The 22787-nt window shown below is 41.7% G+C and overlaps 1 protein-coding gene and 1 long non-coding RNA gene across 3 annotated transcripts; both read left to right on the top strand.

The window, feature by feature from the left end:
* Positions 1–13255: 13255 nt before the first annotated feature.
* On the top strand, positions 13256–19459 carry LOC147237366 (uncharacterized). 2 transcript variants are annotated; one of them, XR_015106290.1, is made up of 4 exons: positions 13256–13345; positions 15932–15988; positions 16195–16305; positions 17601–19459. It is a non-coding gene; the product is annotated as an uncharacterized LOC147237366 (long non-coding RNA). The 2 variants fall into 2 exon arrangements; XR_015106282.1 differs by lacking the exon at positions 13256–13345 and adding an exon at positions 15370–15819.
* A 1-nt stretch (position 19460) lies between these two features.
* erich1 (glutamate rich 1) lies at positions 19461–22451 on the top strand (the record flags this gene model as incomplete). Its single annotated transcript, XM_086169116.1, is given in 4 exon segments — positions 19461–19572; positions 19575–19622; positions 20783–20977; positions 22247–22451. Coding segments are annotated over 4 exon segments (450 nt in total), but the record flags the coding sequence as incomplete, so codon positions are not given.
* Positions 22452–22787: the final 336 nt, after the last annotated feature.

Here is a 22787-nt window from a genome sequence, read left to right as displayed (position 1 = left end):
CCTGTGTTCCTGTCTGGGAAAATACAACGATGCTTCTGCAGAATGCCTGGCAACACCTTTGGAAAGACACATTAAAATTGGATTAGGACATAGGGACAGAAAGGTGTTGATGTTGCAGTCGCTCAAACTGGAAAAAAACAAGTTAGAGCTCAGAGGAAGGGACTAATCTACAGTATAAGAGTATCTAAAAGAACTGCTATGAGGGAAGGGGCACTTCATATAGTTTGAATGTAAATACACACACCAATTCACTGGTCCATGCAAATATAACACCACTCTTGTCACACGGTGCAGGGATGGCCTCAGCCAGTTGGTTGCCATCGCATGAACAGGACCATTTTTAAAGTTCATCAGTAACATGACTCAGCCAGGAATTGGTGGGCTATCACCATTTTTAGTCGATCAGTCCTGATCAGTAATACAAGTCTAGAATCTACCCTGTGTTCTCTGAAATGTCAATAGATGCACAGCTGCCCATAGTTTATCGTCATCTCTCTTCTTCACTTTTCCTGAACAGTTCAAAGGACACCTAAAAGGGCCTCAAGAATTTAACTTACATTTCAGTTTTTCAGCACTATAACAACATTAACAAGGCATAAATAGGGAAAAGGCATAGAAACACGAGCAGGAGGAATTAGTGTCAGAGAAGAAGAAGCAGGCCACCAGGTTCTATCAATGCCTTTGTCACCGCCTATGACAGACAGACTCATTGTTGCAATGAACTGTTCTGCAATACAAAAAAAAACTTTCCCCTCTTTCCCGCCTCTGATTTGCAATGTGACTGTGTTAATATTTCTTTCTATTGGCTCCCAGTAATCACTGTTGTTTTATTCGACACTGGGAACGAAATGGAAAGATCAAATAAGTGCCTATTTTAACTGAAGTGAGGGGCATATGAAGATTGCTCTTGAAAAGAGCGAGAAGGTCAGACATAAAACACTATAAATGAGCCATAATGATTTTCTCTAGAGGACATTACACAAGCTATCAACCATTTATACCATTTGAGGGCCTCATCCTTATATGACGAATTTTCAATTTCCCAGCGGTCACTTATCAAGTAAGAAGTATGAAATTATCTACTTTCATGCTAAAAATGATATTGCAATGACTATTCTATCTAAGTGGGCTTTTGTGACTACACCCACTTTTATTTCATTTTATTTTGGAGACAAAATCGGTAGATATTTCATAGTCTTATTTCATATTTACTGAGAGAGGACTTCAAATTGTTTGTTACTGATGGTACCCAATGACTTAGATTTATATTCATCAATGCTGGTTCAGGGTACATGTGACTTATGTAATGTTGAAATGTTGCCTCTTGGCCACAGACTGGCCAAGATTTTATTCAGCGGAATAGGAGTTTGAGTGGCTTCAATTGCAGAAGCCTGTCAGATGACGGGTTAATCTCAAGGGAAGGAAATCAAGTTCAATTGCTCTTGGCACCCTGTCATATGCTTTTTCTAGGTCTACAAAAACACAATGAAGCTCCCTCTGGCCTTCTCTGTACTTTTCTATTAGCATTCCCAACGCAAATACTGCATCTGTAGTACTCTTCCTAAGCATGAAGCCATACTGCTGTTCACAAATGCTGACTTATGCTCTCAGTCTAGATTCCACTACTCTTTCCCATAACTTCATTGTATGGCTCATCAACTTTATCCCTCTATGGTTGCCACAATTCTGCACATCCCCTTTATTCTTAGAAATAGGCTCCATCACACTTTGTCCCCATTTTTCAGGACTCTTCTCACTCTCTAAGATACTGTTGAATAATCTAGTCAGAAAATCTACCGCTGCCTCTCCTAGACACTTCCACACCTCCACAGGTATATCATCAGGTCCAACTGCTTTTCCACTCTTCATCCTCTTCAATGCTTTCCTCACTTCACTTTAACTAATTTGTGCTACTTTGGGGTCTACAATAGTCAGCTCTTCTACCCTTGCCTCTCTTTCACTTTCCACACTCATCAGCTCTTCAAAGTACTCTTTCCATCTTCCCATCACTCTTCTAGCATCTGTCAATACATTTCCCTCTATGCTTAATCACCCAGACCTGTTGTACATCCTTTCCATCTTTATCTCTCTGTTTCGCCAACCCGTATAGATCATTCTCTCCCTCCTTACTATCCAACCGAGCATACAAGTCATCGTATGCCCTTTGTTTTGCCTTTGCTACCTCTAACTTTACTTTTCGCAGAATCTCCCTGAACTCCTGTCTGTTCTCTTCAGTCCCCTCAGTATCCCACTTCTTCTTTGCTAACCGCTTTCTCTGTATATACTCCTGCACTTCCTCATTCCACCACCAAGTCTCCTTATCTACTTTCCTTCCAGATGACACACCAAGTACTCCTCTTCCTGTCTCCCTGATAACACTAGCTGTAGTTGTCCAATCATCTGGAAGCTCACCCTGACCACCCAGACCCTTTCTCAACTCCTCCCTGAAAACCATGCAACTCTCCTCCCTTTTCAGTTTCCACCACTTTGTCCTCTGCTCTGCCTTTGTCCTCTTCATCTTCCTTGTCACCAGACTCATCCTACAAACCACCATCCTATGCTGTCTGGCCACACTCTCACCTACAACTACTTTGCAGTTGCTGATCTCTTTCAGGTTACCTCGTCTATACAAGATGTAGTCTACCTGCGTGCTCTTACCTCCACTCTTTTAAGTCACCCTATGTTCCTGTTTTTTCTGGAAAAAGGTGTTCACTACAGCCATTTCCATCCTTTTGGCAAAATCTACCACCATCTGTCCCTCTGCATTCCTATCCTGGATACCAAATCTGCCCATCACTTCTTCATCCTCTCTATTGCCTTCACCAACATTTTCATTGAAGTCTGCACCAATTACCACTCTCTCATTTCTGGGAATATTCCAAATCACTTCATCTAACTCATTCCAGAACTTCTCCTTCTCTTGAGATTCACATCCCACCTGTGGGGCATAGCCACTAACAACATTGAGCATCACACCTTCAATTTCCAGTTTCAGACTCATAAGTCTATCTGACATTCTTTTCACCTCTAGGACGTTCCTAACAAACTCCTCCTTCAAGATAACTCCTACTCCGTTTCTCTTCTTGTCAGTACCATAATAATACAACTTAAAGCCCGCTCCTAAGCTTCTAGCCTTACTTCCTTTCCACCTGGTCCCCTGGACACACAGTATATCCACCTTCCTTCTCTGCATCATGTCGACCAACTCTGTACCTTTTCCTGTCATAGTCCCAATAGTCAAAGTCCCTACTCTCAGTCCCAGGCTCTTTCCTTTCCTCCTCTCTCTCTGCTTCTGAACACGCACTCCTCCTCTTCTTCTTGTTCTTGTTCTTCGACCCACAGTAGCTCAATTTCCATTAGTACCCTGTAGGTCATCAGTACCAATGGCGGTCGTTGTTAACTCGGTCCGCGACCGATCCGGTATGGTATAGTTTTGGTTGACTTGCATGTTTGGTTTTGGCAAAAGTTTCACGCCGGATGCCGTTCCTGACGCAACCCTCTGCATTTATCCGGGCTTGGGACCGGCACAGGGAGACACTGCTCCATGCCCCCCCAAGGCAGGCTTGGAGTGACACAGGCCAGTGCCGCCCTGAGGCTGCATTATTGTAAAAGTCCTCCTTGTTTTTTTTTTTATTTATCTCATCCATTTTACTCTATATTGCTTTTATTTGCTTATACAACAAGCACCAGCCAAGTCATGTATGCCCCCCACAGTTGGAGCACAGTACTGTGTGCTTCCCCTCATGGCTTTTCTGTGCAGGTTATTGCCTCCCCTGGCCAAATACCATTAATATGTATGTACATAGTGGGATGGATATGATACATAGGTACAGAAGTAAATGGTTAAGTTACTACATGGACAGAAAGAGATGGTTGGGTTGCTAATGAGATTATCAGGTTATTATGACATGGTTTAGTAACTAGTGAAATGGTTCAGTTACAATGAGATGGTTCGGAGCACTGGAGCACTTGCATATAACATACACTGAAATTATGTTTTTTTAATAATTATATTAATTTTTAAGGAACACAGGAGTTCTGTGTCTTCATGTTTGTCAAAACGTGGCTCACAGACATCTAACATGCTACCGTGCAGATAGAGCTCTTGTCGATGGAGATAGTGATGGCGGCAGGATTGGCGCTTACATTAGCAACACCTGGTTCCGCGATGCTGTAGTGGTCTTTAATCACTGCTCACCACTGGTGGAATTAATGGCGATAAGGTGCTAGCCGTTCTACCTGCCAAGGGAATTCATGGCCATACTGCTTGTGGCTGTTTACGTCCCTCTGAGGCCCAGCAACAACACCAGGCTAGAGGCTCTGAATGAGCTCTACCAGTACATGAGTGAGCAGCTGACATCCCACCCAGACACCTTCCTTGTCCTGACCAGGGACTTTAATCATGCTGACCCAAAGAATGTTTTCTGCAACATATTCCGGCATATTAACTTTCCCACTCAGGGAAACAACACTGGACCAGGTCTTCACCACCCAGAAAGGAGCTTACAGCACCGTCCCCCTTCCCCACCTTGGTTCCTGCAATCTCATCTGTCATGCTAATACCAGCATACAGATCACTGGTCAAAGTCACCAGACCAGTTTGCATGCAGGTATGGATGTAGCCAGAAGTGTCCGTGGAGGCTCCCCAAGACTGCTTCAGCACAAAAGACTGGGACATGTTTAAGCGGGCTGCCACTTCTAACAACACCACAGACCTCCAGGAGTACACCGAGTCTGTTCGAGCATACATCACAAAGTGTAAAGAAGATGTTACAGACACCAAGACCACTGTCCAAGCCAATCCGAAACTTTGGCTGACAGGGGAGGCTCGGACAGCCTTCAAAGCCAGGGACCTCAGCTAGGACCAACCTGTCCGATGGTATCACAAAGGCTAAGAGGCAGTACTCAAGGAGGATTCACACTGATTCAGCAGCAGGAGAGACACTCACAGCCTGTAGAGGGCGCTACAGACCCTTGCAGACTACAAGCCGGCACCACGGACCTGTGACAGCCACACCTCTCTGCTGAACAACCTGAACTTGTGCATCGTTGGCTTTGAGGCATTAAACAGCACCCCTGCAGAGAATGCAACACCCCCTCCCAGCGAGCAGAAATTGACACCGTCCCCGAACATAAGAGGATCCCTTGGCAGGGTCAACACACGTAAAGCCCTGGGTCCTGACAACATACCTGGCCATGTACTGAGAAACTATGCGGTGGAACTCACATACAGTGTGTCCTCACGGACATATTCCACATCGCTGAGCCAGGCTGTTGTCCCTGCATGCCTCAAAGCTACAACCATGGTCCCAGTCCCAAAGAAGTCATCTCTTTCCTGCCTCAACGATTACCGCCCAGTTGCACTAACTCCCATCCTCATGAAGTGCTTTGCTTTGTGTGTGTGTCCTGGACCTCGAACACGCCGTCACTGGCTAAGAAAGCACACCAAAATCTCTACTTCCTCCACAAGCTGAGGAGAGCCAGAGCCCCACCCACCATCATGACCACCTTTTACAAGGGCAACATTGAGGGCATCCTGACTGGCTACATCACAGCCTGGTACGGCACCTTCACTGCATCCACACCCATATACTATGGATTCTGAGACCCCCCCCACCAATGCAGACACTATCGACTCTGAGCCACCCCCTTCACACACACATACACACACACACACACACACACACACACACACACACCAACCCATACACACCCATCGAGTCACTAAGTACCTGTCATAAGAACTCTTTCAAGAACTCACTTGCTCATTCACTTAAATTAAAAATGCACTGTTAAACTATTGATGCAACTGCACTTTCATGCTGCTATCACTTTTTTTGCAACAGCACCTTAGCAATCCTGTCATTTTAAAAGTCAAACCGTACAACATCTCCCACACAACATAACTCATAATTGTTTGTTGTTCTCTGTGACAATTATTTATAATTTTTTGTACTTTTGTACTGTTGTACTTTTACTGTGGGTCTTAGAGTAACTTTAATTTTAATGCTCTGTATGTATGAATATATGTCAGTGGTGACAGTAAAGTTGCCTTTGACTTTGAAAAAAAAAATACAACCTATCCTTTAAAGGACATTATTTCGGATCCCTTTCCTTCTGAAAAAGGTTGCAGTTAGTGGCTCAGCGTTGTCATAGCCATTTGAATTGAGAATGGTTTGGTGCGGCACTGGGCAGAAGACTGTCAGGTGAATTGACACAATGGCTCGGCTGATTTGCCCAGTTAACTATCTCTCCGTACTCCACCAGAAACCAGGGCTGTGAGAAAATAATCAAAGATCTTTCTGACCATGACATTTCATACATGATGAGAACCTCAGATGCCGAAATCTGTGGAAGACCTCATTGGCCCCCACTCACATGTCACATGCACAAAGCATTGGGGGAATGTAACAGAAACTACAACAATGCAGTGCCAGCAGGGTGACAATGGCAGGCAGTCACGTTAGTGGACGTTTCACTGCAACACTGCAATGAGATGTACAGTGTTTGGATGGATTACCCTTCGCTGGGGTCTCTTTCACTGCTCACCCAGTTTGGCCTTTGGGAATGTCGCAAAGGTCGCCCCATCTTTTGCAACAGATGCTCTTCTCTGCACACAATATGCAGGCTACTTCTTTCTAAGAAATACCGACATTTGCTTTATTCATATGACTTACTAGATGTGTTACATATGTTTTCATACCTCATCCTTTCGTACTTTCACCCTCAAAACTATTCATCACTGCACAACCTACCACGGCAGGGGAAAATGGGAAAAACAAAAATTCTGTATTTCTGTATCAGAAGAATACAGCTTAATTAATATTTGTCTGGCATAGTGTCAATTGATGTATACAGTATGTGCATCTAGCACTCTCCTGCTTGTGGTGAAACATGTGGAACTGAGATTCTGTGCGTGGATGCAAGTCATTGCATTACCAAACAGCGGGAATAATTTAGCAGGATTGGCTAAAAGCCAACTAACATTTCAAATGAAAGTGCATTTGGTAATGCTTCTGCTGGAAGTAAAATCCCAGTACATAAAAGCATTGTCTATAGCAGCTATTCCTATACTAAAAAAAACTATGTAACTTGATTTGGAATTCAAAAACCCTCTGCTGGTCAGCCAAACCTTTTAGTATGTTCATATAAATGTGGCATAAATGGATTATTCCCGTGTTACTGTCTCTGCAATACAAGATACTAATCACTTTACATATGCAAAACTGTACAACTTTTATCAGACATTTTATGTATGATTGCAATAATTGGTAATAATGCTAATTTCTAGGTAAATAAGCAAAAAATGTATAACCTTGCTGTGGGTCACAGATCACACAGAATTACATGGGCTCTCTCTGTATAATATCCCCCAACCCCACAGTCTGAAACCATGCTGTCAATAAACTGAATGTTCTTAACTGCATGTAGCTGGGAATTCATGTATAAATGTATGAATTTATAAATGCCTGTCCCCAAATGTTGAACCAGCGCTGTAACCTTCCTACTGCTCAGTATCAGCTAGAATTGCCCCACCCCCGGCTTAAAGGACGGTCATTTATAAGGGCATGTTCATAATGCTATTTATATCTAGAGCCATTTTAGTCCCTGTATGCACTGTAATAATCATACCATTTATTGCAGACCTCCAGCAAACTTAATTATCAGTGCATAGATGTGTCCTTTAGCATGACTCAGGGCAATTTCCTCACTTAGCTTTTATTGTAACAATCCACCTTTCGTCTCTCCTAGGGTTAAATGCATTAAAATTTCCTCGCTCAAGGCAAAGTGGTAAACTTTATCCAACCACCTAGGTAAAAAAAAAATATTTCTATGCCAAAACCTTAGAATTTGTATCGTTTCATCTCTGTATAACTGCAAGTTGTCAATATGTGTGGAGAGAATATAACAACTTTACTATCCGACCCAATAAGTGTGACTACAGAGGTTCTCTCGAGCTTAATAAAATCTCTTACACCTGTCCAGAACAAAAAAAAAAAAACATTGCCTTGATTTCCTTGATAAGTACGAATTACTTTATTTGGTCAATCCATTCAACCTCATTGGTTGGTTTAAGGGGTCTGGTAGAGACTTGGTTATAAAATGACCTGGGCTTGTTGCCAACTATAATGATATAAGAATAATGCTTCATCAAGTCCACTCATAACTGTGAGAATACTATTCTTTTTCCCCTTCTTCTTTTTCTAATTTGAATAGAGATTTTTAAATCCATATATAGCTTGAGATGATTTTCATTTAACTCGAGTCTAAGGCATAATGTACAACTGAGAAGAAGAGGTTGTAAACAGGTCCAAGAGTAAGTTTTAGTTAGGAATAGATACTTAATTATTGTGTGTGATGCAAGTGAAGTATAGACTCATATCGGAGTTAAGAGCTGATGTTAAATATCTGAGCAGCACTAAATGTTGCCATACGAGAGCATATTTAATTCAGCACGTGAGAGTGTTCGTCTTAAGCACACAGCTAGACCAGACATCAGTTTACTTCTTCTTCTTCTTCTCCTTTCCGCTTTTCCTTTCAGGGGTCGCCACAGTGAATCAACGTTCTCCATCTAACCCTATTCTCTGTATCCTCCTCTCTCACACCAACTACCTTCATATCCTCTCTCACTACATCCATAAATCTTCTCCTTAGTCTTCCTTGAGACCTTCTGCCTGGCAGCTCCAATTCCATCATCTATCTATCAATATATTCACTCTCTCCTCTGTACATGACCGAACCATCTCAGTCTGACTTCTCTGACCTTCTCTCCAAAACATCTAACAAGTTGTCCTTCTGATAGACTAATTCCTGATCCTATCCATCCTGGTCACTCCCAAAGAGAGCATTAGCACTGTCATCTCTGCAACTGTTGCTCTGCCTCCTGTCTTTTGTCATTGGAACAGTTTCTAGTCCATACAGCATCGCTGGACTCACCACTGTCTTGTACACCTTTCCTTTGATTCTGGCCGATAGTCTTCTATCGCATTGTACCCCTGACACTTTTCTCCACCCATCCCAACCTGCTTGAACCCATCTCTTCACCTGTTTCCACTCTCTCTGTTGCTTTGTACTATTGAACCCAAGCACCTGAAATCCTCCAATTCTTGATCTCCGTTCCCTGTAGCCTTACCGTTCCACCTGAGCTCCTCTAATTCACACACATATACTCTGTCTTGCTGCGACTAACTGTCATTCCTCTCTTTTCCAGTGCATAGCTCCACCTCTCTAGATTTTCCTCAACCTGTTCTCTGCTCTCACTTCTTCTTCTTCTTTCGGCTTTTCCCGTTAGGGGTCGCCACAGCGAGTCAACTTTCTCCATCTAACCCTATTCTCTGTATCTTCCTCTCTCACACCAGCTACCTTCATATCCTCTCTCACTACGTCCATAAATCTTCTCTTTGGTCTTCCTCGAGACCTCTTGCCTGGCAGCTCCAATTCCAGCATCCGTCTACCAATATATTCACCATCTCTTCTCTGTACATGACCGAACCATCTCAGTCTGGCTTCTCTGACCTTCTCTCCAAAACATCGAACATGTGCCGTCCCTCTGATAGATTCATTCCTGATCCTATCCATCCTGGTCACTCCCAAAGAGAACCTCAACATCTTCATCTCTGCAACCTCTAGTTCTGCCTGCTGTCTTTTGGTCATTGTAACAGTTTCTAGTCCATACATCATCGCTCGTCGCACCACTGTCTTGTACACCTTTCCTTTTATTCTGGCCGATAGTCTTCTATCACATAGTACCCCTGACACTTTTCTCCACCCATTCCAACCTGCTTGGACCCGTCTCTTCACCTCTTTTCCGCACTCTCAGTTGCTCTGGACTGTTGACCCTAAGTACCTGAAATCCTCCAGCTTCTTGATCTCCATTCCCTGTAGCCTCACCGCTCCACCCGAGTTCCTCTCGTTCACACACATATATTCTGTCTTGCTGCGACTAACTTTCATTCCTCTCCTTTCCAGAGCATACCTCCACCTCTCTAGATTTTCCTCTACCTGTTGTCTGCTCTCACTACAGATCACAATGTCATCCGCAAACATCATGGTCCATGGGGATTCCTGTCTAACCTCATCTGTCAGCCTGTCCATCACCATTGCGAACAAGAAGGGGCTCAGAGCTGATCCCTGATGGAGTCCCACCTCCACCTTGAACTTCTCTGTTACCCCTACAGCACACCGTACCAGTGTCTCACAGCTAGCATACATGTCCTGCACCAGTCTAACATACTTCTCTGCCACTCCAGACTTCCTCATACAATACCAGAGCTCCTCTTTTGGCACCCTGTCATATGCTTTTTCTAGGTCTACAAAAACGCAATGCAACTCCCTCTGGCCTTCTCTGTACTTTTCTATTAGCATTCTCAACGCAAATACTGCATCTGTAGTACTCTTCCTAGGCATGAAGCCATACTGCTGTTCACAAATGCTGACTTATGCTCTCAGTCTAGTTTCCACTACTCTTTCCCATAACTTCATTGTATGGCTCATCAACTTTATCCCTCTGTAGTTGCCACAATTCTGCACATCCCCTTTATTCTTAAAAATAGGCACCATCACACTTTGTCTCCATTCTTCAGGCATCTTCTCACTCTCTAAGATCCTGTTGAATAATCTAGTCAGAAAATCTACGGCTGCCTCTCCTAGACACTTCCACACCTCCACAGGTATATCATCAGGACCAACTGCTTTTCCACTCTTCATCCTCTGCAATGCCTTCCTCACTTCACTTTTACTAATTTTTGCTACTTTGGGGTCTACAATAGTCACCTCTTCTACCCTTGCCTCTCTTTCATTTTCCACATTCATCAGTTCTTCAAAGTACTCTTTCCATCTTCCCATCACTCTTCTAGCATCTGTCAATACATTTCCCTCTCTGTCCTTTATCACCCGGACCTGTTGTACATCCTCTCCATCTTTATCTCTCTGTTTCGCCAACCTGTATAGATCATTTTCACCCTCCTTACTATCCAACCAAGCATACAAATCATCATAAGCCCTTTGTTTTGCCTTTGCTACCTCTATCTATACCTTTCGCCGCACCTCCCTGAACTCCTGTCTGTTTTCTTCAGTCCTCTCAGCATCCCACTTCTTCTTTGCTAACCGCTTTCTCTGTATATACTCCTGCACTTCCTCATTCCACCACCAAGTCTCCTTATCTACTTTCCTCCCAAATGACACACCAAGTACTCTTCTACCTGTCTCCCTGATAACACTAGCTGTAGTTGTCCAATCATCTGGAAGCTCTCCCTGACCACCCAGACCCTTTCTCAACTCCTCCCTGAAAACCATGCAACACTCCTCCCTTTTCAGCTTCCACCATTTTGTCCTCTGCGCTGCCTTTGTCCTCTTCATCTTCCTTGTCACCAGAGTCATCCTACAAACCACCATCCTATGCTGTCTGGCTACACTCTCACCTACAACTACTTTGCAGTCAAAGTGCCGCCCTGAGGCTGCATTTGTTCTCTGCTCTCACTACAGATCACAATGTCATCTGCAAACATCATGGTCTATGGAGATTCATGTCTAACCTCATCTGTCAGCCTGTCCATCACTACTGCAAACAAGAAGGGCCTCAGAGCTGATCCCTGATGGAGTCCCACCTCCACCTTGAACTTGTGGTGCAGGACATATATGCCAGCTGTGAGACAGTGGTGAGGTGTGCAACTGCATAAAGTCCACAAAAGCGTTCCGTGAACGCATCATGGAGTATGACAGTCTGCTCTCACTACAGATCACTGATGGGATGGACGATGGTGGGTCAAGGCCAAAAATGCAGAGGACAAAGTTCAGTAAAATGTTTTATTACCAGAAAACTCAGGTCAAACTGTCACCATATCCCAAAAACAAAACTCGCTAAGTCTCTGATAAAGACAGAACAGCAATGGAGCAGGGATAAACGCACCGGACAAAACCAAAAGCCAAACTCAAAAATTATTTTTTATGTGTTATATGAAAGCAGAGCGCTAATATGAGCGAGAACCAGTGATGGGACGAGCGACACTGGTGCGTCAGCACCGAGAGCTCAAGAGTGAAACTCCGTTTCGGTGCGTGTATTGCTTTAAGAAAGAATCACGTGACTGATACAGGAACTGTATCGTTTGGACGTGCTGCGCCAAAGTGTGTTTACATGGAGACAAACTGTATCAACATGTCGTGGGTCTGTTGGATGGAGTTTTGCGTAATTATGGATCGTTCTAAGAAGTTTTCCCCAGTGTGGAATAATTTTGATCTTGTGACGCCAAACAAGGTAAATATTTTTGACCTTTGAGCATTGTTTATTGTTATATACTATTTTTTACGGTGGCGCATTGCACTCACTTTATCCGTTTATCAAGCGAATGACCTGTGATACATATGATAGTCAGTTAAAGAGCCTTAAAGTTGTTTTATTCGTTTTATCTCGTAATTACGAGATCCTGATCTCGAAATCATGAATAGGGTGTCTTTTTTTAACAAGTTAATGCAATGCTCCACCGTAGTTTATACTCTGTTCTGGTAAGAGGTTTGAATTGTTTTCAGATAAATGATTTTTTTATGTTATTGTAGGTGAAGTGTCGGCTCTGAAAGAGTATTTTCTAAGGCTGGGGAGGTGGTGACTATAAGGAGAAATCGCCTTGGAGCAAAGACATTGCAACAACTTTGGTTCCTCAATAAAAAATTGTAAACTTATCACTTTTTGTCTTTTATTTCATATAATTAACAGTCAAGTGAACAGAAAGGTTTACTTAATTAAAAAATAGTAACTCAAATTTGCATATTTTGCATACCAGCTCAGTTTTGCATTTACAAAAACAAGGAATTTCTTGACCTGCAATGATTTTATAACTACTGCAGAGGTCACTATTGGGTGACCAACACAGTAGCAACACAGTGCCGACACAGTTTGTCTAGTGTGTCAATACACTCCTTGAGGTATCATCGTCCCATCGTTAGTTCGGACATGTACTCAGAGATTCAACCATCCCCTGGCATTAAAGCTAGACGGACCAATATATCGCAGGCGGTAAGCACCATTAACACATGAAAGGGGGGCACATAATCGCCAAATATTAATAACGACATAAAGGGCCGTGGAGTATTAAATGGACATCTAACTCATACCTAAACAGCAATCTGTCTCTAAGGGTATTCAAATTGAACATGTTTCAGTGATTTATAAAGGGATTGAACGGGGTGGCTTGATCAGGGCCGTCTCTGTCACCCCCATGACGTATAATACGTTAGACTGGCCCAATTAAAGCCGGAACACAACAAACGCCCCTCTTTCCCACGACGGATAGTCCAATTGTGCTCACACGCGTGAGAGCGCCCACGCAAGGGCCGCCCCGCAGCCGCAAAGGTATGGAACATGTGCGGTCCGTTCTCGACCGTCACAGTTTGCGTCAGAGTAATTTGACAGCACTGTTGAAAATGCCCTGAAACACACAGTTTCCGGATTGTCTTTTACAGTAAATGATGTTAGCGTTTCTCGTGTCCTCTATCCATTCAGCAAGGGTGGCAGACTTTTAATTGGGTTATCTAATCCCTTTAATGTAAAGAAATTGCGTCGTGGAATGAGTAAAAATAACTTTATTGTTCAAACTAAAAGACGCCTGACTTAAAACGGAGGTCCTGATGTGAATGAGGTAAGCAGTATTTATTTCTGACACAAAGCCGAAGCACATTTCCCACCGAAACTCAAGCACTTAACCATCCTCATACAAATACAGACAAAGGTCAAATATAGCACGGATAGCGACACAGATGAAAGGATTCAAATTAATCCGTGCACACAAAATCCAAGTCAGTTATTCCATTAATTGATTTAAAGAAGTGTTTTGCTTAATGCCGCTGAGGTTGTTTTGTAGTTCTGTTATGAAGTCAGTGTGAAGACGACAGTGATGATGAGCCATTTCCACAATTTTGAGATTAATCATCTCTGCTCTGGCAACCTCTTCATCACCGCCATTCAAAGGAATACAAGTATTGCTATTAAGAATGTACTGTTCCGTGCGGGGTGAAAGATGATGAAGAATATTTGTGTCATCTCCTTGATTATTACAAAACACACAACTAATCTGTTCCCTTTTTTAGTGACGCTATATGGAGATACACTGTTACTGAATGTTGGCTGGGCTCAGAGCTTGGGATTAGATACAGGCAGTGAAGCGCATGAACCTACAGAGACAAGAGACAGGGTGGTACACAGTATTCTGAACAGAGTGCATTAGAGAAGGATGTTGGGGAACAGCAGTCTTGGCAAGAACGTCCCTTTAACAATTCAACCCAGCACTAAGAGGGGCATTTTTCTGCTTGGCATCCTCTTCATCCACAACCAATGCTTGTAGTACCCATGGGGGAAAAAAGGAGCATATGGATGGGCATGCACGACAGTGGAAAAAAAAATGTTTTTTGGAAACTGGGACTCTGCAAGATAATTGTTTTTTTTTTGTAGAACTACAATTTCATAATTTCAAAGAACCAGGAGACACATCTGCTTTTTTCCTCATGAAATTCTGCAACCTGAAAACCATTTATGCACCAATTTCATTCGTCTGCACTGGATCTGATTAACTACAAGATGGCTACAGTATGAAAATAATTTCCATAGTGCAGGAATTAAAAGTGAAAGCATTGATATTAGAGGAAATCAGGGATATACCTTCTTCAGAGTTGACATTCTAGGTGGATCCTCCTCCTGCAAAGCCTGTACACATGTTGATGTCCCAAGTCAAGTTTGCTGGGTATGCAAATCCTAACTCAGCCCAGTGCCGATGCCATGAGGCGCCTGCTTAGTATTCTCATCTCGCCCCCCACTCTACAGCAGGCTCCGTGTGCGCACGCTCAGAATCGCCGTTATTACAAGTTCCATTTATAGGGGGTGCTATAGTCCGATTATGGACACCATATGCATCAATTCAATAAAATAAAAATAAAAAAAGACAGTTGGCTTATTTTTTATTAAAAGATAATTTATTGTTATTCAAGATGGCTTATATGTGAGAATGTGATTTAAACCCAGAAATCCAATACATCGTCCTAAATTCAGTATAACAGAATATACATTTTATTGAAATCAACAGTGACATCAAAATTTTTCTGTGGAGGTTCTCAGTCATCCAGGTCATGGTGGCAACTGGACTTGAATTTTTTCACTTTCAAGTGAAGAAATTTAAGTCCAAAACTTAAGTCAACAAGATTTTGACAATACATCAAAACTTTTACTGCAGTCTTTTTTTCACGACGACGGACTGTGCTTACTATCCAACAGCCTTTGCGGCCATAGTCTCTGACTGGGGCTTTTAAACAAATTTATAGTAATGAACAGCAGGCAACTGTTTTTACTTCTTTTTCATCCTCAGCTTCCTCCTGCTGATAGCAACACCCACTTCTCCTAATGGTAGCACCTTGGCCAGGGGTTGGCAACCCGCGACTCCGGAGCAATATGTGGCTCTTTTATCCTAACACTGCGGCTCAGAGTGGCTTAGGAAAATAAATTATAAGTATTTAATTGAAGTGCATTTTATTTGTGTTAGTTCATTTATTTAATTTCAGTTCTAAATTGGAAGATTGTTGTGATCTTGAAATATTAAAATAAAATTATATTTATTATTTTTCGACGCTCAAAATATATGTCGCACTCGCGGAAGCTGGTATACCCGTCAAGACACCGTCAATTTGTCGAGACTTTCAACCACAGGTAGGCAAAATATCCAGTGTTTTCTTTTCCATGGAAACTGGGTCCTAATGGCTGTTTTGGTGTCAAAGGTTGCCGACCCCTGACCTAGGCAAACAATGGGAGTGTGACTGGTGTGCTGACGTCTTTCTGACAAGGTTTGCCAGCTTCAATGCCTGATAAGTTGTCTTATCAGGCATTGAATATTAAACCATGTCATTTGTTTTTTATTGATTTGTGTTATTTTAATGTGTGTCTTTTCTGTCAAAGCCACTTCAAAAGCTTTTCTGTTTCCTGAACTTTGGAAGCATCCCAACCCATCCCAAGGTAAAATATTATATAAAATGGCATAAATTTCATAAACAGAACCATAATAGCTGTTTTATCTCAGGGACATTTAGAGCATGGAAAAGCATGTTTAGGGGGTGTTATTCCAATCTTGTGATCCTGTGATCCCCTTACCCATTATTTCACAGACCCCAAAGCAACAACACCTCTACCGTAATGCTCCGTATCGGCCTCTTTTTTGACAGATGCAGAGATGACATTTTGTGCACCTAATCTAGGCAGACGGAGCTACACAGCTTTACTCTCCCCAACAGACTACAAGAGAGACCCAGAGAAATCAATCTACTCAAACATATGTAAGGACCCAGCTAGTAAGATGGCCCTCAGCTTACATTTATGGACTTTTGCTGTGCACAATGGAATTAGAGATGAATTACAGCATGTCTTTTCCATGTGTGTTGTCTTTGCCACAGACATTCTTTTGCCTCATCTCCACTGGCCAAACAAACCGAGTTTGATTGTTGAATGTAATGCTCTTGTGATGAGAACTTAACTGTAGCACAGATGGTGTTCAAGCCTGGACAATTATCTTTTTATTTTGAACCATGTCTTGAATATAGTTTGGTAAACTGAAGCGCAAGCTGGTTCTTTGTTTCATTGATATGTCATCACTACCAGAGACTGGCAGACTGATGGATTAGGTCAGGGGCAGACAAAAATTTAGAAAAGCTGGCTGGGCACTGGGTGGTTGTAATGATAGAGAGAGAGAGAACCACTACCCTACACTTCAGGATAGTGCCATTACTTAAGGCACATAATCTGAAATGTAAAAATGCCTTATTTTGTCTGCATTTTGCATGCCTGCTCTTCTCATGAGCTATGAGCATAGTCATTTTTTAATAACTGTTCTTGCTTATTTCACAGCTCACAGTACTTGTTTTCTGCCTTATTGCAGCCCTCATGACATTTTTTTTACCTCAGTGAATTGGATGAAATTATTTAACAATAGCAAAAAACCTAATCCTCCCTTCTAGAATATATGATAAGGTTATTTTTCTTGGAAGTTGTCATTCTGAAATGCTGAAAACATCTTAACTAGTAGTTGTGATGCATTGCTGCCCCATTAATGTCCGCAAGTTACTTGTACACATGTAACAACAACAAGCTTTCTTTATGCACAAGTTCAGCTTTTACTTATTTTAACAATATGATGTGCACTGTAGAAAAGAATGACAAAAAAAAGGTAAAAACCTGGAAATTTGAAATTTTTGCAATGCTGTTACAAGGCCACAGAACTACTTCTTGAAGTTTTTCCTTGTATGGTTAGGATTTAGCAAGTGTCTTTTAATATTTGTGTTTTTTGGTGATGAACATAGTGGAATCAATTGATATAACAGGGACTAAACTGAGCGACTCGCTCCTGCTATTCTGCCTGCCTGTTATTAACTAATTGTCCTGCTAAACTTGAATGTGGTCCAACATGAAATTTTCCCCAACATTCAACAAAATCAGTTATTTTAACAGTGTTAACCAGAAATTGTTCACTGAATTCTAATCATTAAGCAACTGTTTTCTTAAGAATTGAGTTGCATAAATAAGGAGTGCTTTTTTGACTAATCACATTTTTGATTTCTGAATCTGTTCAATCTAGAATTTTGACTACAAAGGGGAGCATCCATGAGCGTAATGGCAAAGTTCAGCACAATGACAATAAAGAGAGGACCAGTGCTACTCGGATCTCCGGTCGTCGTTTACACAACACACAACATGGTGTCAGAAGTGGGATTTGTGGTCGAGGGATATCTGCCAGAATGAGTTCTTTGCATCCAAGACTGAGAACACTGTTGCGTTGGACATTTGAGATGCAACCTCATCTACTGTTCTCATTGGGTGATGTGGTCTTTTCAAAGCAGTGTTCAAGTCTTTAGGGTTGATGCAGATCCTAATTTCCTTTTTGTCCTTTTTGTTGGTAGCGACCATGGAGGAAACCCAGTTAGTGGGCTCTGAGATAGGTGTGATGACACCTAGCTCCTACATTCTGTCCAGTTCAGCTTTGACTTGGTCTTTCATTGCAACAGGAATGTGGTGTGCTGGTTGAATTATGGGTCTTATCTCTGGGTCAAGGGTCATTGAATATGTGACTGGTAGTTTTCCAAGCTCATTAGCAAAAAGGTCACTGTATTCACCTTCGATTTGCTGTGTAAAGTCTTGAACTGTTGAAATATTCACTCGGTGGACTTCTCTGCTGAGAGACACAAGTCCCATTTTGAGTGAAGCACTGAGTCCTAGCAATGGCAGCACATTCTCATTTATAATGAAGAAAGGTAGAGTATAAGGTTTGGCTCCTAGACAGCAGCACATGTCAACAAGTCCTGGAGTCTGTATATTACTACCACCATATGCAACGAGGTTGATAGGTTTACTGCATGGCATTATATTTTCCTACCTTTTTGTCTTTTCAAAAGTCTTTACTGAGAGAACATTGCATTTAGCACCAGTGTCCACTTCCATTTCAACCGGATTGCCATTAATCTGTAAAGTGGTGTGAACTTCTTCCCTCTCCAACATCTGTGCATAATCTGAATTTATGCTGTCTAATGTAATTGCATTTATATTGTAAGAATCACTGTCACTGCCCTCTTCGTGGTCCATGTCCACCTGGTGGACCGTCTTCTTTTGTCTATGCCTCTCAAACTGAGGTCTGGATTTACAGCACTTTCTAAAGTGGTTAATTTTCTTGCATGCATTGCAGTGTTCGCCAAAAGCTGGGCATTTACTTCTTTTTGCAATATGATTCCACCGCAGTTGTTGCAGTTGGAGATGTGCTGAGAAGCTGTTTTAGCATTAAACTTTGCCTTGTCATACTCTCTCTTATGGCTCTCCCTCTTCACGTATTTGTGTTGCACGGCATCCACGTGTGCAACTGAGCTATTTGGGGTCATTAGCGTTTTGTTGTGCTCCTCTGTCACTTTGTGAATTTGACACACAGAAATTGCCTTTGCTAAAGTTAGACCACTGTCACGCAAAAGACTTTTCCTGAGATGGTCGTTATTTATACCACACACCAGTCTGTCTCTGATAAGTTCCACAAAGCTCCCCAAAGTTGCAGCTCTTAGCTTTAATTTTCAAATCACTTACGTAAGAGTCAATAGTCTCACCAGCCTTTTGGTTGAGCGTGTTAAACTTGTGCCGTTCCATCGTCACATTTTTCTGTGGATTGCACATTTCTCTGAACTTTCTTTTGAGGCAGTCAAGATCCTCCTTCAACTCTGCGGGAACGAGGACACGTCCATCGTCGGCGCTAAGGAAAGGGGATGTAGAATATTGACTGTGGACACAGTAATATCGAATGTATCCTATATGTTTACTGGAAATTTGCACATGCACAGATGTGCTGTAAGCGGGCTCTTGCCTATGGGTACGAATTGCTACTCTCCCATGTGCCCTGCTCTTCAGTAAAGTAAATAAGTGCTACTTGGATCTCCGGTTGTCTTTTACACAACACACAACACTGAGGAAGAAACATCATTAAGAGAATCTGCTCACTATAGGGTTAATACCTCAAACTTCTGCAGTAGAGTTTAAATAACAAAAAGATGAGATGGAGGATGAGAGGAGAGCAGCTGTGTGCCAGAATTCTTCCAGACAACAATGGAAATCTACATGTCAGATTGTGAGAAGTGAGATTCCTGGCTTGCCTTTCAGATCAATTTTTCATATCAACTGCCATAGATTTCCAAAAGACGTAGCTTAATCTAGTGTTAAGTGAATGAAAATGGACACTTCATGCAAGGAAAAGATAGTTTTGATTCCTTTTTGGTGCTCCTAAGCAAAAATACCATGAACGGCTCTGTAAAAGGGCAAGTTTGGGATGTAAAAATCCCTCCATGGACAAAACAGATTATATATTTAAAAGAAAATGGGGTATGTGGAAATACATATTTCATAACTATACCATAGTGGTGACTGCTACTCACATTCTCATCTTTGCTTTAAATAAAATATTCTGTGACTGAAGCCCAATGCCAAAGCCATCTTGCTTAAGAATTCCGGGGTCTTCAACACCCCCAAGTTTTTATGAAAGGGTTAGAAATTGGATAAAGAAGCTGTTATCTTATGCTCCTCTTGAGTTCTTGACCAGTTAGCTAAACACTGCTGGTTTGCAATGCAACTGTCTTATAGTTGGACAACTATTAGTGAAACTACTCTGGTGACACTTCACAAATAAACTAATACTGGTGATCCAAAAAAAATATCTTTGTTAACATAAGAGGAGGCAACCAAAATAACACTAATTAAAAATGGAAAATTGAGGGACAATGGCTGCTCACAGCACCTAGTTCATGGCATTTGCAAACTAGGGCACAGCCTCTTCTGATTTTGTATTACATGTGCACAGATCAACCAGGTCTGCTGTACACTCTCCTTGTTACAACCTGAAAAATAAAATCATTAATATACACAGAATCTCTGCTTGTCCTTCTCTGAGCCTTTCTCAAGAGAGCAATAGACCTCAACCAGCAGCCAGTGACGCCAAGAAGTGTGTCCCTCTACTAACATCCAGACTTAAAAGGGGATGTCAAGAAATCACTGTTCCCTACCGTGACAATTACTGCCTCAACAGACTAAACCGCTCCTATCATCACAATCAATATCATATTGATTGATGTTATGAGTTATGTGTGGATATTTGTTTGTTTTTGGTTGGTACAAGGACTGAGGCATGGGGATTGATGTTTTCCTCTTGTACTATCTATTAAACCAAATTGAAAAAGGCTGTGATATTGAAACCTCATTAATCAGACAGACCCCTCATCTCTTCCATCCCGTCAACTTTGTTGCATGCAGAAAAGCCTCACCTTCCTCACCTGTTGGTGGAAGACATTTTGACAAGCATAGCCAGTGGATGCAGACCTGTATCTCTCCTAGATCAGCTCTATGGACTTAATGACTTAGTTCGGCAAAGAGAGATGAACCTATGTATGGAGGAACTGGAGGACCTCAGAAACAACATCCACATGTCTGCAGGTCAGTTTTAGTAGTTTTCAGTGGTGATCAGAAGCCAGTTTATAAAGGTAATTGCATATGGGTCAGTGTAAAAAGTGGTTTGCCAAGTTCACATATTTGATGCGTTTCATCTTATATACATGTTTATTCCCATTTATTCCCCTTTTCTCTGTGATGAAATATTCACCCTTTGCTGTGTCATTCAGCTCACCTCTAACTATACAGGATTGCATAGAAATCTTATATAATTTGCCTTCAGTCTGTACATTTACTTACATGCCATTCATGTACGATACCAAACCAGGAGTCGGCAGTGTTACAGAGTTAATTATCATATTTTAAAGTTGTTAGTTTTGTTCAAGTCTGACTGAATAATCTCAAACCCTCAAACTCCTTTTTTACGTGTTTGTCTGTGTGTGCATTTATGTGGCTGCACGAGAAACCGTAAGAGTGAAAATAGAGGAAAAGTAAGAGGGACCAGGCATAGTCATGGCTGTGGACAAATGCAACACAAAGAGTCTGACACCAGTAAGATGTTTTTGAAAAGTTTTCTATCTTGTGTGCAGCGTGTTTACTAGAAACTTCTGTTCTCTCCATGCACCTGCTCCACAGCTGTTTCAAAGTCTAACCCATCCGTACACATCATATTCCAAGTGAGTCATGCTTCAATTCACTGCCTTCTTTTGCAGTGCTGCTGTTTTTAGATGCAAGACCACAAGTACATAGGATCACAACAGCAAAAATAAATCTTGTCTTTAGCCAAAGGCAAAATTGTAGTGGAGTCCCTCGGTTCGTAATGTGTTTGCTCATCTCAGCCATGTTAACATTTTTCAGGGAAATTGCAGACCGAGAAGACAGCACTTTCATGATCAAAGGTCAGGCCTGTTTGTTTTGCCGCTTTTTTCCTTATTCTTTTTTTCTTGACAATGGCACCAATAATTGTGAATAGTCTCCAAAAGTTATTTCTTCTGAATCTTTTGCTGTGGCAGTCATTTGACTTCAGGATGTAATGTCTTGAACAGTTTTCTATGTTGCACATTCTCCATAACTCCAGAGTTACTGGAGGCCATTGCCTTGAAAGATGTTTTCATAGTATCAATAATGTATTCCAGATAATGAAGCTCATTAGAAACTTAAAAACAATTATTTATAATATTCCAATAATGTTAGGGGGAAAATTGCAAGGAGGGAGGTGGGATAAATCAGTTGTAAAAAAACAAAAGGGTTCCCATGTTATTGTTTTGTCAGCTGTCTGAGCTGTCACTAAAATGTTCCTCTCTGTTTTCAAAGAAACCACTACAGTCATAGCACTGTTCCAATACTGGATCACAGACATACTTCCTTGGCAGGGAGAGAAAACAAATCCTTCTAAGACCAAAGCCTAACACGACACGCACACACCACCAAGATGCTGCTGATCAACAACAGCCTTGCTTGCTGATAATATTCTGATTTCATTTTGAGAGGTATTCCAAGTTACCATGTAAATATCTATTTGTGCTTTTATGAAATCGTTTGTGATATTACATCATTAAAAAAGAAAACTAAGGAATTCTGTCCTTGATTTTCTCTTTTGCCTACTGCGTAGAATCTCAGTGTTGTTATTATGGGAATAATTATCCACTCCAAGCTGTTCTTTTTTAGTAAAAATCGAGTACTCAGGGTACCTTATGACCAACTCTAGCACTACCAAATTTCAGTATGGTTTCCTGATTTGTTGACTAGATGAAAACAGTTCCTCAATTATCTCACCTCTTCATATGTTGCTGTTCCGTGCACCTTTTCATGTGTTTCAATTCACCTGACCAAGCCGTATACATTGACAAATTGT

Source organism: Fistularia commersonii, chromosome 1 (assembly GCF_037954325.1).
Source record: "Fistularia commersonii isolate RoL2024-O1a breed Wild chromosome 1, RoL_Fcom_v1.0, whole genome shotgun sequence".
NCBI classification, from domain to species: domain Eukaryota; kingdom Metazoa; phylum Chordata; class Actinopteri; order Syngnathiformes; family Fistulariidae; genus Fistularia; species Fistularia commersonii.
Note: the sequence above shows the minus strand (reverse complement) of the source record. Positions and strands in the feature narration are given on the sequence as shown.